The sequence below is a fragment of the Pezoporus wallicus genome, unplaced genomic scaffold (genome assembly GCF_028554395.1).
Source record: "Pezoporus wallicus isolate ANWC-B61680 ecotype Strahan unplaced genomic scaffold, APGP_CSIRO_Pwel_v1 contig_3817, whole genome shotgun sequence".
NCBI lineage: Eukaryota > Metazoa > Chordata > Aves > Psittaciformes > Psittacidae > Pezoporus > Pezoporus wallicus.
This window is the reverse complement of record NW_026635157.1, coordinates 238,631-250,695: the sequence shown is the minus strand read 5'-3', so window position 1 is coordinate 250,695 and position 12,065 is coordinate 238,631. Positions and strand designations below refer to the sequence as shown.

The window sequence follows — 12,065 nt, the reverse complement described above, 5'->3', positions numbered from 1 at the left end:
GGGGATCCTAGCCTCAACATCACTGCTGTAGTCTTCCCATAGAACTGCGGGATTATAGTAGGGACAGTTCCAAAAGCACATTTGCAAAACAAAACAGCTGAAATAGGTCAGTGTGATGCTCCATTTGCTGTTTAAATCCTAGATAAAGCGCTAGAGTTTCAATCCCAAGCTCCACAGAGTGAGTCAGGGGCAGGAACCAAAGGCAACACAAACATGCCGCCCCAAAACAAAGCGAGAGCCTCTCAACTAAGCCCCAGCAGAATTTACTGCCACACATCACTGAGGTCTATGCTTGCTGCTCTCATGAGCATCAGGGGTTGGGGGTTTTGGCTTAAGCTAAAAGAGTAAAAGCAAAGGGAAAAGCTAGAAAAGATTCAGAGAGGTAATAAACATGTAGTAATTAGTGCAAAAGAAAAGAGCCCATGAAACAATCAGCTCGACCCAGGTAAGGAAAGGAAAACATGCTGTAAACAGGGAATATCTGGGGGGGTAGGAAGTGCAGAACTAACTTTGCTATATATTTTTCAACTAACAGGTACTTAAAACAAGTAAGCGAGAATGTAAGGCTCATCTGTACTACAACAGAGATGCTTGCTGAGCGCTGTGCTCTGCGCTGGAGCTCTGAAACACAAGGAGAAGCCGAGAAGGAGTGAATCAGCACAAGAAGCCAGCTCAGAAACAAGTTTTTAAAGACACCTGCTGGAATGTTAATGTTTCATTTGTCAGGCATACTAAACTACTCATGAATCAAATATACTACTCATATAAACTACTCGTAAATCAATCAAAAGCACCTTTTGAGCAGGCTGAGAAGAAACAGACGAGGCAGAAAGTTTCAGTGCTGTGGAGGACTAAGAGTCACAGCTGATGCCACAATGGCATCAGTTGCTTGGCCAGCCCAAATGTTTAATCCTGTTTTAAAGAGGGCAGAGCAAGAAAGTTTAGCATAGTTCTTCACAACTACCAGGTCCTAATGCACAAAACAGATGGATTTGAGATATCTACATTCGAAACAGATAACTGGACAACACAGATATAGAGGGAGCGGGGAACTTGAATGGGTGCAGGACTGGAAAAGTCTTCAAAGTAGGCAGTCTCAAATTTCCACTGCACTATGGGGAGGCATCTATGAAGTCTAATTCCATTCACAACAGATGACTTTCCTGAGGCTGCCTCTATACCCAGAGGAGAGAAGCTTGTCCAGAGCTCTGGTCAGAGCATTAGCCTAGGCAGATGCTCTCAATCACCTTTTCCTATCCGGAGGCCCTTGAAAGTGTCCTCCTAGTCTGTAAGGCACCTGAAATAGATGTTACTGATTAACCTCAGATGCTCCTTCTCTATTATAGTAAAAAGGGGATTTAACAGAACATGGTGAACAAGACACTTAGCTGTTTGTAATAAAGACATGCAAGATGCAAACATAAGCCCAAACATGGCTGAAAAAAGGACTTAATTTTCTCAGTAGCACCAGGGAACTTTCTCAGTAGCTATCAGGTCAGTTCCTCAGAAGCATATATGGAAAATGGCTGGGCTACAAACAAACATTAGCAGATCAAAGTGAGATCACAGCGAAACACCATCAACAGTCCTCATCAGAATAGCCTGTTGTCGCTCAAATAGTTTTGTTTAAAAGGCACAGGATTAAACCATGCCACGTAGAGCCCTCCCGCTTCAGTGTCACTGCCTGCTTCAAACTCGCTGACTACAAAACGTTTCAGGAATCACCTCGGTGGCCTCTACCAGCAGTGCTGATGCACAGCCTCTGCACGCCAGCTTTCCTCCAGGAAAAATACAACCGTGTGATGGTCTCTGTGCCCTCAAGTTAGCTGACCAGCTGGAATGGGAATAGTAAACAAACAGGCAATTCCTGCTACATAAACAGCATCCATAGCACACACCAAACTCTCTTCTCTGTGAAGCACCCACGACTGTTCAGGGGTTTTCAAGATATGGGCTCCTGGTTCCTCGACTCCAGCTCTGCAGGTCTGCCACTGTTTGACCCCGGGAACAACCAGATTGGTTGTTCACTGCTTCAGCCAGTCGGTTCTCCCAAGCCGTTCTGGTGTGGAGAGGAGCAAAACAACCCCATGAAACATTACTGCACCTCTTTTAAAAAGACAACCAACCTTTAATGCTGCAAGTGGCAGATCCTACACTCCTAGCTAGCTGGATTCAACCACAGAGGGCAGGCAGAACCCACACAGCCTGATCCCCAAAACACACAGATGGGAACTAAAAGAAATTCCGAACAGCCAAGTAAAACTCCACTTACATTCCGTATGGTATTACTAGGCTTGGTAACTGCTGCGATACATTAGTTACCTGAGAACAGACAGAGTTCAGGTCATTAAGAAAACCAGTACTTCTATACATGCTTGTTTTGTTTTGTTTTTTTTTTTAGGGCATGTGAAGTCCTCTGAAGGTTAACCAACCAACCAACCAAGGCCACAAAACCAAGCAGACACCTAGATACAGCTTCCTCTCAGTTTGTTTTATTTGGCAAAGTAGCAATTCAGACAGTTCACACAGCATTTATTCAAGCTTTTCAAATCTTCTGCATTTCAGTTTGTCCTCTTCTCCAAGTTTTTACTTCAGAACCATTGCTCCATCATGAAGGGGCTTTCCTTCTCCAATTCCTAAGCGTTACTCCTGGATAATCCTTTTCTGTCCAAGTACCTTGACTATCAGCACCCCCTTCAGTGGAAGGGCTGCGCTAATCCCAACAGCCTTGGTCCCTGAAGTGGTTCTCCCCCAAAGAAGCTGTTGCTGGGTCTCAGCTGTATCACCTCTTCCAAGGGTAGGCTAGCTTATCACACTGTGTCCAGAGACAAGAATTTGGATACAGTTGAGCTCGTATCTTTCATTTAACTGATTAAATTAGTGAGGAGATGTAAATAAAGCTGAACTCAAACCGAGTGATACAGTGACCAAAAGGTTGAACATTAGCATGCATGCATCATTTAAGATATTTCACTTCAACACCAAGAACTAGATTCACAGTCGATTGTGGGTTAGTACAAATTTGTCAGACGCAAGTGGGGTTTTCTGAATTGTATTGTCTAGAATACACACTATATTAATTCCTTTGCGAGATTAACCTCGTGCGTGTGCTCCCAGGCTGCCGTTGGGTCAGGAGGTGGTACAATAACTTCCCAACATCTAAATATATTAAGCAATACATATCTTTTACACAGGAATAGGACGGGATCTGCCTTCAAAAGGAAGGTTATTTAAAATGTTCCTCTTTCATATTCAGAGGCCTTTGAATTTCAACCTTTATGCTTTCAGGGATTAATCTTGTCACAAAATCATTGCTGTTCCACCATAAAAAGTCAATATATTTTTGCAGTGATCACTCTGGGTTCTTTTATGCAAGTTATTTTAGTCTATAATCCTTTCTACCATTAAAAAAGAAAATAATGATAACATGCTGTTTACTTTAATTCCTGGTTGCTCAAATCTGAGAAGATGACTCAAGATCCGCTTCCTCCCTTCCCAAAGCAGCCCACCTTATGGCACTGCTTTGCCATTTGCTGTTGACAGTTACAGCACTGAAACAGAAAACTTGAGGCAGAAAAAAAAAAAGGTTTATAGCCTTCCAAAAGTGAACAATTGCCAATCTATCTGTACTTACAAGTCCAGGGTTCATTGTTCCTCCTGCATGTATCATGGTTTCCTTGTGTGGCAATTAAAATTCATCTTCTAAAAAGCCAGAATTTTCTAACTGGTGCCCACAGTTAGAAAAATGAGAACATTAACAGAGCAAATGGCTTTGCCAAAAGCAACTTTCCTTTAGAACCAAACTGGAGTTGGTTTGGTTTTTTAATAAAGAATCTAGCAATCCCTATCTCGGTATTCTGCTACATACTGATCCTAGTCTTCCACACAAGCACACAACCTCCCTCTTGCTTTTACCTTAATTTGGCAAAGCAGCATTGTGTAAACTGTTCAGTGATTGGGACACAGCTTACATCGTATCTATGGTGTTAAGTCCATGTGTATCTCACCAGTAGTGAGCTATAAGCCAAAACAGAATTTCAAGACTCCACTGATTAATTTTAGAAGGATTACAACACACCTGTTGTGTCCAACTTGAACAGCCATGTTCGATAAGAGTGGCCACCCACCTCTGATGTTGTGAAGTTTAATATATATACAAATGCCTGGTTTTAAGGTAATAAAGCAGCTGATTGTATCTACTACATGCTAGTCTATGACACCATGTCAAAAGCTTAAAAAGGAAGTTCATCTCCTTTTAGTAGCATCTAGCAGACATTGGAAGACAGAAAACCTGGTATTGCCTACGTAGTGTAAGGTGCACAGAAGCAGTTTTATCAAGGGACACAGGAGCCAAGAGAAGTGAGTGTTCAAGTACCCCCTTCAAAATCAGAGTTCACAAGCTGTAGGTCTTGATCTGCAGTTTTGCAGAAATTCACTTTGAACAGACGAAAGTAAAATAAAGGCATGTTAAATAAAACAGTGCCCAGTAAAACTTTCCGCCATTTCTTTGTCAGATTTGCCTTGAGCAGCTAAAAAAATAAAACAAACACCACGCTTTTCCATGCTGATAACAGTAGAATGAAGTCCAAAACAAGCTGCAATGCTGTTGGTTTTCAAAAAGCTTTTAGAACTGGAGATGAGCAGTCCACTGTAACACTATGTTTGGGTCAAGATGATGTAGCTTTTACAATTCATCCCTGTAGAAAGAAAACACATGCAGTTATGTTTCTCCTCCCTTTGGAAATCATATTTGAAAAGTTCTGATACTGAATCAGGTCACATTTAAGTGCTCATGCACATCAGCAAAACTTCAGAAATCAAGCATTCAAAAGAAAAAAGAAAACAAGAACAACTCAAAACCCAAAGGAAAGGCAACAGCAATCCCATATCATCTCGTACTGTTACATGATGTATCATGAAATACGGGTCCCTTTATTTTACACTGAATGGATCCTTTGCTTTGATGAACGTTCCCCACACCACACAGCTATTTACACAGCTACCTGTCATCCACACTGTTGGCTCCATGCTGACAAGAAACTGAGCCAACTTACTAGTCAGAGTATTGGCAAAAAACATTATTTGCAGCTGCCAAAAAGAGAACTTTTGCTTCAGCTGCAGTCTCTCAAGAAAGCTAGGAACGCAATCTCACATCAACATTGTGCAGTCTGTACCACCTACATCATCTATTTCACAAAGGGGCTTGAATAGCTCCCAATGGAGCTACTCTAAATCAGGAGTAGGTTATGGAAAGGGTGGAGGCAGCAGGTGCATGTGTTAAAGGAGACGCGAGTAGAGAAAGGATGCATCAAGAAGTCTCTCTAAATCATGAGGAATCTACAAAAAGCAGGGACATGTAAAACACACTGAAATAGGAAACCCATATTCCAAAAGTGAAATTATCATATATTTCTAAAGGATGGACTTTAATGCAAAATGTTCATAGAATCTGAAAGCTGTGCACTGGACCATTACGAATGTTCGAAAACTCAGAAGTGTTTGTTTCCCTCCCCCCCGCCCTTTGCAAGGCACAAGTGATCTATAAACCCCCAATGAGTTTGCTGCGATTTTTCTTCTAATAGGTACATTACCCTCATTAGCCAAAGCAGTGTCTGAATTAGGAAAAACTTCATTAATGTGATTGCTGGCTCAATAACCATAGTATTTTCAGCTGTCATGCAAACTAACCCACAAGAATATAGTGCTACATGCACACAGGCAAAAGCTTTAAAGTTACAAAGGCATTATCCTTCAGGAATCATATAGCATGGAACGACAGCATGCAAAACACTTTAGAAGCAACTGAAAAGGCTGCTGCAACTAGTGCTTAAATGACTAGCTCTCTATCAATGCAGCTGGGAGGCAAACCTTGTGATTTGTTAGTGATAAATATTTGCATTCTTTGCACTTTGCGCTGCCTTCTAATAGGGAGGTACTATTCACACAGCTTCAGACTGTTCCAGTAATTACAGAAAGCAGAGACAAAGCAGAAGAGGGAAGAACACATCTTGGCAGGGGTAAATAAAAATCTGTTTATAACCAAAGGTTTGGAATCTCTCCATATCTGCCTATTTCACAGAATGGGTATTTGCTTACTTTAAACAGATAAAAATAAATTAACATTTGATACTCAGTTTAAAATGCATTGCCAGTGAAATGAGGACAAGTACTTCATTCATCCTTAATGCTTTCAGGAGCTGCACCATCAGTTAAATATTTACAACTTCAAAAAGCGTGTGTAAGTAATGACTGCTACTATGGCTGGTTTATTCTCAGATGCCTAATTGCTGATGTGATTTGCATCCTGACTCCCATCATATACCCTCATAGCTTTGTAAAAGCCTGACCTTTTACTGTGACAAATAGTTCTTAAGCCTTTAAGCCCAAGCTAGATCCTCAACAAATTGTAAGCCCAAGAAAAAGACCATATTTACTCTGAAACTATTAAACATGATAATTTTACCTATTCACAGGCACTGGTAATGTTCTTGCATAATACTGCTAATGCACTTCATGACTTTGAAGTGTTTTTTTTTCTTTTACAAAATTGTATGTAGAATTTTACAAAATTTGTACGTAGAATTCAAATAAGCGATACCAACAGGCGAATGTTTTAATTGTTGGTAGCTCGCATTGCTTTAAGCTATTCCTGACAACATAATAATGTTCCTGTAAGTTATGTATATCCTAGATACCACTTGCAAAATAAAGGTTTTCATATTCTTATTAGAACATTTACTGTATTCAGGGGATCAGCTTCCCTCAAGAGATTTTTCACATGCTTTTCACTACTCATTAATCTAAAAACAGCACACCAGCCCAAAACAACCCAGGATGTAGGTGTTAAAATTACACAGCATTTATTTTCTACTGTTATGAGACGCTGAGCTTATATCTGCACTACTGGACTGTATATATTAGAAAACACAGAAAAGTCTTGGATCATCAGGCAGGTAACATTTTTCAGCTTTCCACCTAATGTGAACAGCTTATAGACTTAAATACATATTGCAAAGCAGTTGATTTGAACTTCAGCTATATGGATCAGAAGCTACCAAGCTATGAAATCTACCAGGTTACAATCACTGGTAAAAACCAATATAACTTGCCTCTCCTCCCAGCAGTAAAAGATCTGTCCTGACACAAAACTTAGAAGGAGACTCACAAGACAGCTATTTCCCTGTTAATAATATTCTGCTGTCCCCTACAGCCATAGCAAAGACAGACTAATTTTTATCTTTCTGCCTTTCTCCGGCCACAGCTATTTGCTGTGATTCTTACACAGCTCACTTAATTTCCTTCCACCTTCATATATGTACTCCTTCCAATCTGCTTACTAGCTTCTGCTTACTAAGCAATACATATACTTGGGTGTTAAGTCATCACAATAGACCTTCTCAGGTCCCTAGAATTCTAACAAGAGAATCACTTATCTAATATTGTCAATTGAGGCATCAAAGCAATTTTATAAGCTCAAGTTAAAGCAAATTGCAGAAGTCATTAGCTCAAACTTACTATTCTAAAAATAAATTTAAGAAACTTTGAAAAACATCTGCTTACTGATAGGGAAAACATATACACAAATATTCCACATATCCTATTGGGAGTATCCAACAATAAACTAAGAAGCATTCTCAAAAAAATCTAATAGGGAGAGTTTCAGATAAATAAAACCCCCCACAAAACACAAAAGAATCACAACCCTTAGCAACAATAAAAAATAACAGAAGTCTGGGATACACACAAGTCATGCAGTTTTGTGATCTGTCTCTTCCACTTTGGTGGAGAGCATTCAAATTAAATAGTTGAACAAGCATTTATAAATTTATCTGAAATCTGTAACTCACTCTTTTTTATCCACTTCAATTTTCTTGTCATTAGGCAGCATTTGACTTTCCCTTTTGGATACATCACTCATCTATGAAAAATATGCTGCCATTACTGATACTGTATTTCTAATTCATATGAGGCTACACTCCATTTCAGGAGCTATTCAGTGTTTCAGCAGCTGATTTTTTCTCCCTTTGTGATTTTAAAGGTAACTAAACACAATATTTAGACTTGTAGCATTTTAATCTGAAAAAGTGCTGTTATAAAGTATTTATTATTTGCTATGATCAATCATCAAATTGAGAGAGTAGGTTGAAATGACAAAAGAAAAGGAATCTTCTCTGCAACCTATTCTGTCAGTTACATCACGTGCATTTGTACATTATACATAAACTCTAAATTTAACCCCAAATATTATTGTGCAGAGATTCTTTTTGCCAAAGTAAAATAAAATCTTTAATCATAATCATTACTCTAAGGAATTTGAGGCAAACGATTCTTGCTAATTTTAATTGAAATTAGACAACTACCTCATTAGCGACGTTCAAAACACGGAGTAAGTTTCTAAGCAGAAATGTATTTAAATATTTCTTAATAGATCGTTTTTCCAAAAGGATGCTTAAACATGTTGTATGTATAGATAAGCAGGATACAGTAACAGCCCCAGTCTAGTCTCTGCAGTTTTTGCTGAAAGGTTAATATTGATATTTTTTATTTTATCAGCAAATATGAATTTAACATGACATTTACAAATAATTCCTACTAATGCAACATTCTAAGTTTAAAAAAGTAGTCTGATAACATTTTTAAACAGCTGTTTGAAAAAATCATCAAGAATTGCAACACAGACTCATTGCTAAGTGTTCCTTATGCTGTTACTCTCTTATTTCTCTTTGTATCAGAAATAGCATAGCCAACATGGCCAGGGCAGTAATCACTCTGCTTGTACTCAGCATTGGTGAGGCCACACCTCAAATCATACGTTCAGTTCTGGGCCCCTCACTACAAGACAGACATTGAGGTGCTGGAGCAAGTCCAGAAAAGGGCAATGAAGCTGGTGAAGGGTCTGGAGCACAAGTCTGATGAGGAACAGCTGAGGGAACTGGGATTGTTTAGTCTGGAGAGAAGGAAGCTCAGGGGAGAACTCATCACCCTCTACAACTACCTCAAAGGAGGTTGTAGTGAGGTGGGTGTTGGTCTCTTCTCTCAAGTAACAAGTGGCAATCACCTCAAGCTGTGCCAGGAGAGGTTTAGATCTGATATGATGAAAAATGTCTTCACTGAAAGGACTGTCAAGCACTGAACAGGCTGCCCAGGGAAGTGCTTGAGTCACCATCCCTGGAGGTACGTAAAAAGAGATGTGTAAGTGTGGTGCTTAGGAACACAGTTTAGTGGTGGACCCGTCCATGCTGGGTTAATGGTTGGAACTGATGATCTTGAAGGTCTTTTCCAATCTAAATAATTCTATGATTCTTTAAATCATCTTTCCATATAAGTAGTAAGTGAACTCTCTGAGAAGGAGAACCAGAGAGATGCCAATTCACACAAGAACTACCAATAAGGTAGCCAGTAAGTTGTCTTCTCAACTGTGCAGCACAAAACGTCTTATCTCCTCCCTACTTACCAGCAAGGAAAAAAATAAATATTGGGAAGTTTTATGTGAAAGTATAAACATGTGTACCAGCATAATCACATGAGTAGGATCTACCTACTGCTGGATCTCTGGTATACTAATGCATTTAATTTTGTATCAGATAGGGTTCCTTTGTATATTCTACTTCCAAATGTCCCATGAAGTCGCATTTGAGAAGACTGACACTAATATTTCTGCAGCTGAACCCAAGCTAGAAAGTTACTGGATTTCTTTTAGTCCACAATATTTACAAAATGAGATTCTTTATTTAACACCACATCAATTTATTGAAATCCAAGGAGTCTTTTCTTTCCAGCTAGTCCCGATTTTCTTTTACTCAAAGTTCCAGTTTTATATAGTGATGAATGACACAAAACATCTGAAGGTAGGTTTGACCTCAAACACAACCTAGAGATCAAGTCACTGCTGCGCTTGTTTGTAAAGAGCACCTTGCAGCCCAGTAAGGAAGGGTACCAACTTCTCCAATATGTGAATGGCTAAGCAAAAATTTAAGCACCTTCTTTCTTGCCAACTGGAAGGTCTGCTAGCCTAGGAAAATACTGCTGGCCTCTTGACTGTATTTTGTGAAGGGACACCAATATTTCACATCATGAAAGTTACCTGCATTAGGAAAATACCTCTTTCATCTTTGAGGCTAGCATAGATAAGAACTGCTGACTTATGATTAGGACTTTCCTTAGCAACAGCTGGTTGACCATACACTTTGGACTCACCAATAGGGAAAAACAACAAAGACAGATGCGAACTCCTGTAAGGTCAGCAGTGAGGGCAGCTATTCTTGAGAAGGGAATGGGATTTTTGTCAGATCACAAAAAAGAACAATTAAAGAAGAAATAAACAGTACAAGAAGTGGACTTCTGAGATTTCCTTTAACAGAGATTTCCAAGTCAGAACCAAATTTAAACATACATAGGAAGAAACAGCCTCTGTGTCACTGCAGTGATCAAGGTCACTCTTCAGGCTAAGCACTTCTGATAACACCAGTGTATATTCTTAACATTTAAATTAAAAATAAAAACCTAGAAGCATTTCAGAAAATAAGAGAAACTGGTAAGAAAATCTGCGGAAAAGAACCCTACAATACTCCTGACTGAAGAAGGCTCAAAGATAATGTATTACTTCTTCCTGAGCTAGCAGAGAAAAGAGTACAAAATCGCACAGAATAGATGCAAAGACCTTAGAATTCTATTCACTACACCACCTTCAGCAGCAGCAAAGGATAACCACTGTCACTCCAGAAACTCTTCTTATAAATTGTGTTTATTGAACACACATTGCTGCTACAAAAAAAAAACCCTCAAACAACAAAACCAAAACAATTGCTATTATAATCAGATCAGGCGCTAATTCAGAAAAAAGTTCTGTAAACCTCTCTGGACAAAGAAAGGCTTGAGAAGAACACTTTTCTAGAGTAAGCCGAGCACATGGACTCCAAACTTGAATAAAGTCCACTAAATTTTCAAGAGGAGGAAACTAAGCACAATGCAAAACTTCCAAAGCCTTACAAGAGGCAGGAAACCCCCGAGTACCACCCTGAGGCAATACTGGCAATATTCGAGGACAAAATATTCACTTGCATAACAAATACAAAATATCTGAATAACGAGCATGCTTCACAAGCTTTGAAACTAAGCAGGAACTCATTAAAGTCGTTCTAAGAGTAGTTTGTACATGGTGGCTATACAGTAATCCAAAAAACACTGAAATGATGTTTCAGTAAGCAGCAGTAATGTAAACTGCTTTGGTTGTACTTTGAATGAACATTTGGATAGCTTAAACTCTAAGTGTTCACATATCAGAACCAGAAGCTGTACTGCAGAATATCAAGCGGGGAAAAAAACTACCAAAGAAAAACCCAAAACAAAACAACACAACAAAGAAATAAACCAAAACCAAAATCTAAATACAGGAGTTGTAAAGCTCAAGAGGTGTTTTCAGAACTCAGTACACATCTAGGCACTTCATTTACACAGATAATACATTCATAAGGTTTTTCTGACAGGAAGCAAAACAGGACTGCTGCTTTGTTCATTTGCATACTAATGCCTAGTATGGTTTAAGCTGACAGCTGTGTTATATCTATGTTATTGGACATTCAATTCAGCAAACTGGGAGGGTTACTACCCCTAGAAAGGCCTTTGGAGTTTGCTGTGTTGGCAAACACAAATATATCCCCATCAGAGACAATGACAGACTTTTAATAACATGTCCAAGAAAAATTTCCAAACGCTACTCAACTATATAGGGGAAAAGGGTTTACCTTCTCCGCTTTCTGCTACTTGGGGCTGAGGGAAAAGTGCTTGCAAGATTATCTGTATTTCTCACAAAAGTCTTTACAAAGATTTTTCTTCATTTTTGACATTTCAGAAAAATAAAATTAAAAAAAAAAAAAAAGACACCCAATTACCACTAACTTACAGGAAAAAAAACAATATTTATTCTGAAGTAGTATTTTACACTTTACCCTGATTACTGGGCAAGCTCCTTATAAAAAGTTTATTAAAGGGAAGTTTCATTAAAAAAAAAAAAACAACCCTCTGTTGAAAACAACAAATAAACTTCAACACACCAAAGACTAAAT

The 12,065-nt window shown here is 38.9% G+C and overlaps 1 protein-coding gene across 2 annotated transcripts in view; it reads right to left on the bottom strand.

The window, feature by feature from the left end:
• Nucleotides 1–2,470: 2,470 nt before the first annotated feature.
• The window catches only part of PCMT1 (protein-L-isoaspartate (D-aspartate) O-methyltransferase), a 32,996-nt gene continuing 23,401 nt past the window's right edge, over nucleotides 2,471–12,065 (bottom strand). For both annotated transcript variants that reach the window (XM_057405632.1, XM_057405623.1), the window contains exon 8: nucleotides 2,471–4,697. Coding sequence is in view for 1 of the 2 variants with exons in the window: in XM_057405623.1 (XP_057261606.1) it covers nucleotides 4,685–4,697 (13 nt within the window). In the remaining variant the exon portion in view is untranslated. The remainder of the gene's footprint in view (nucleotides 4,698–12,065) is intronic.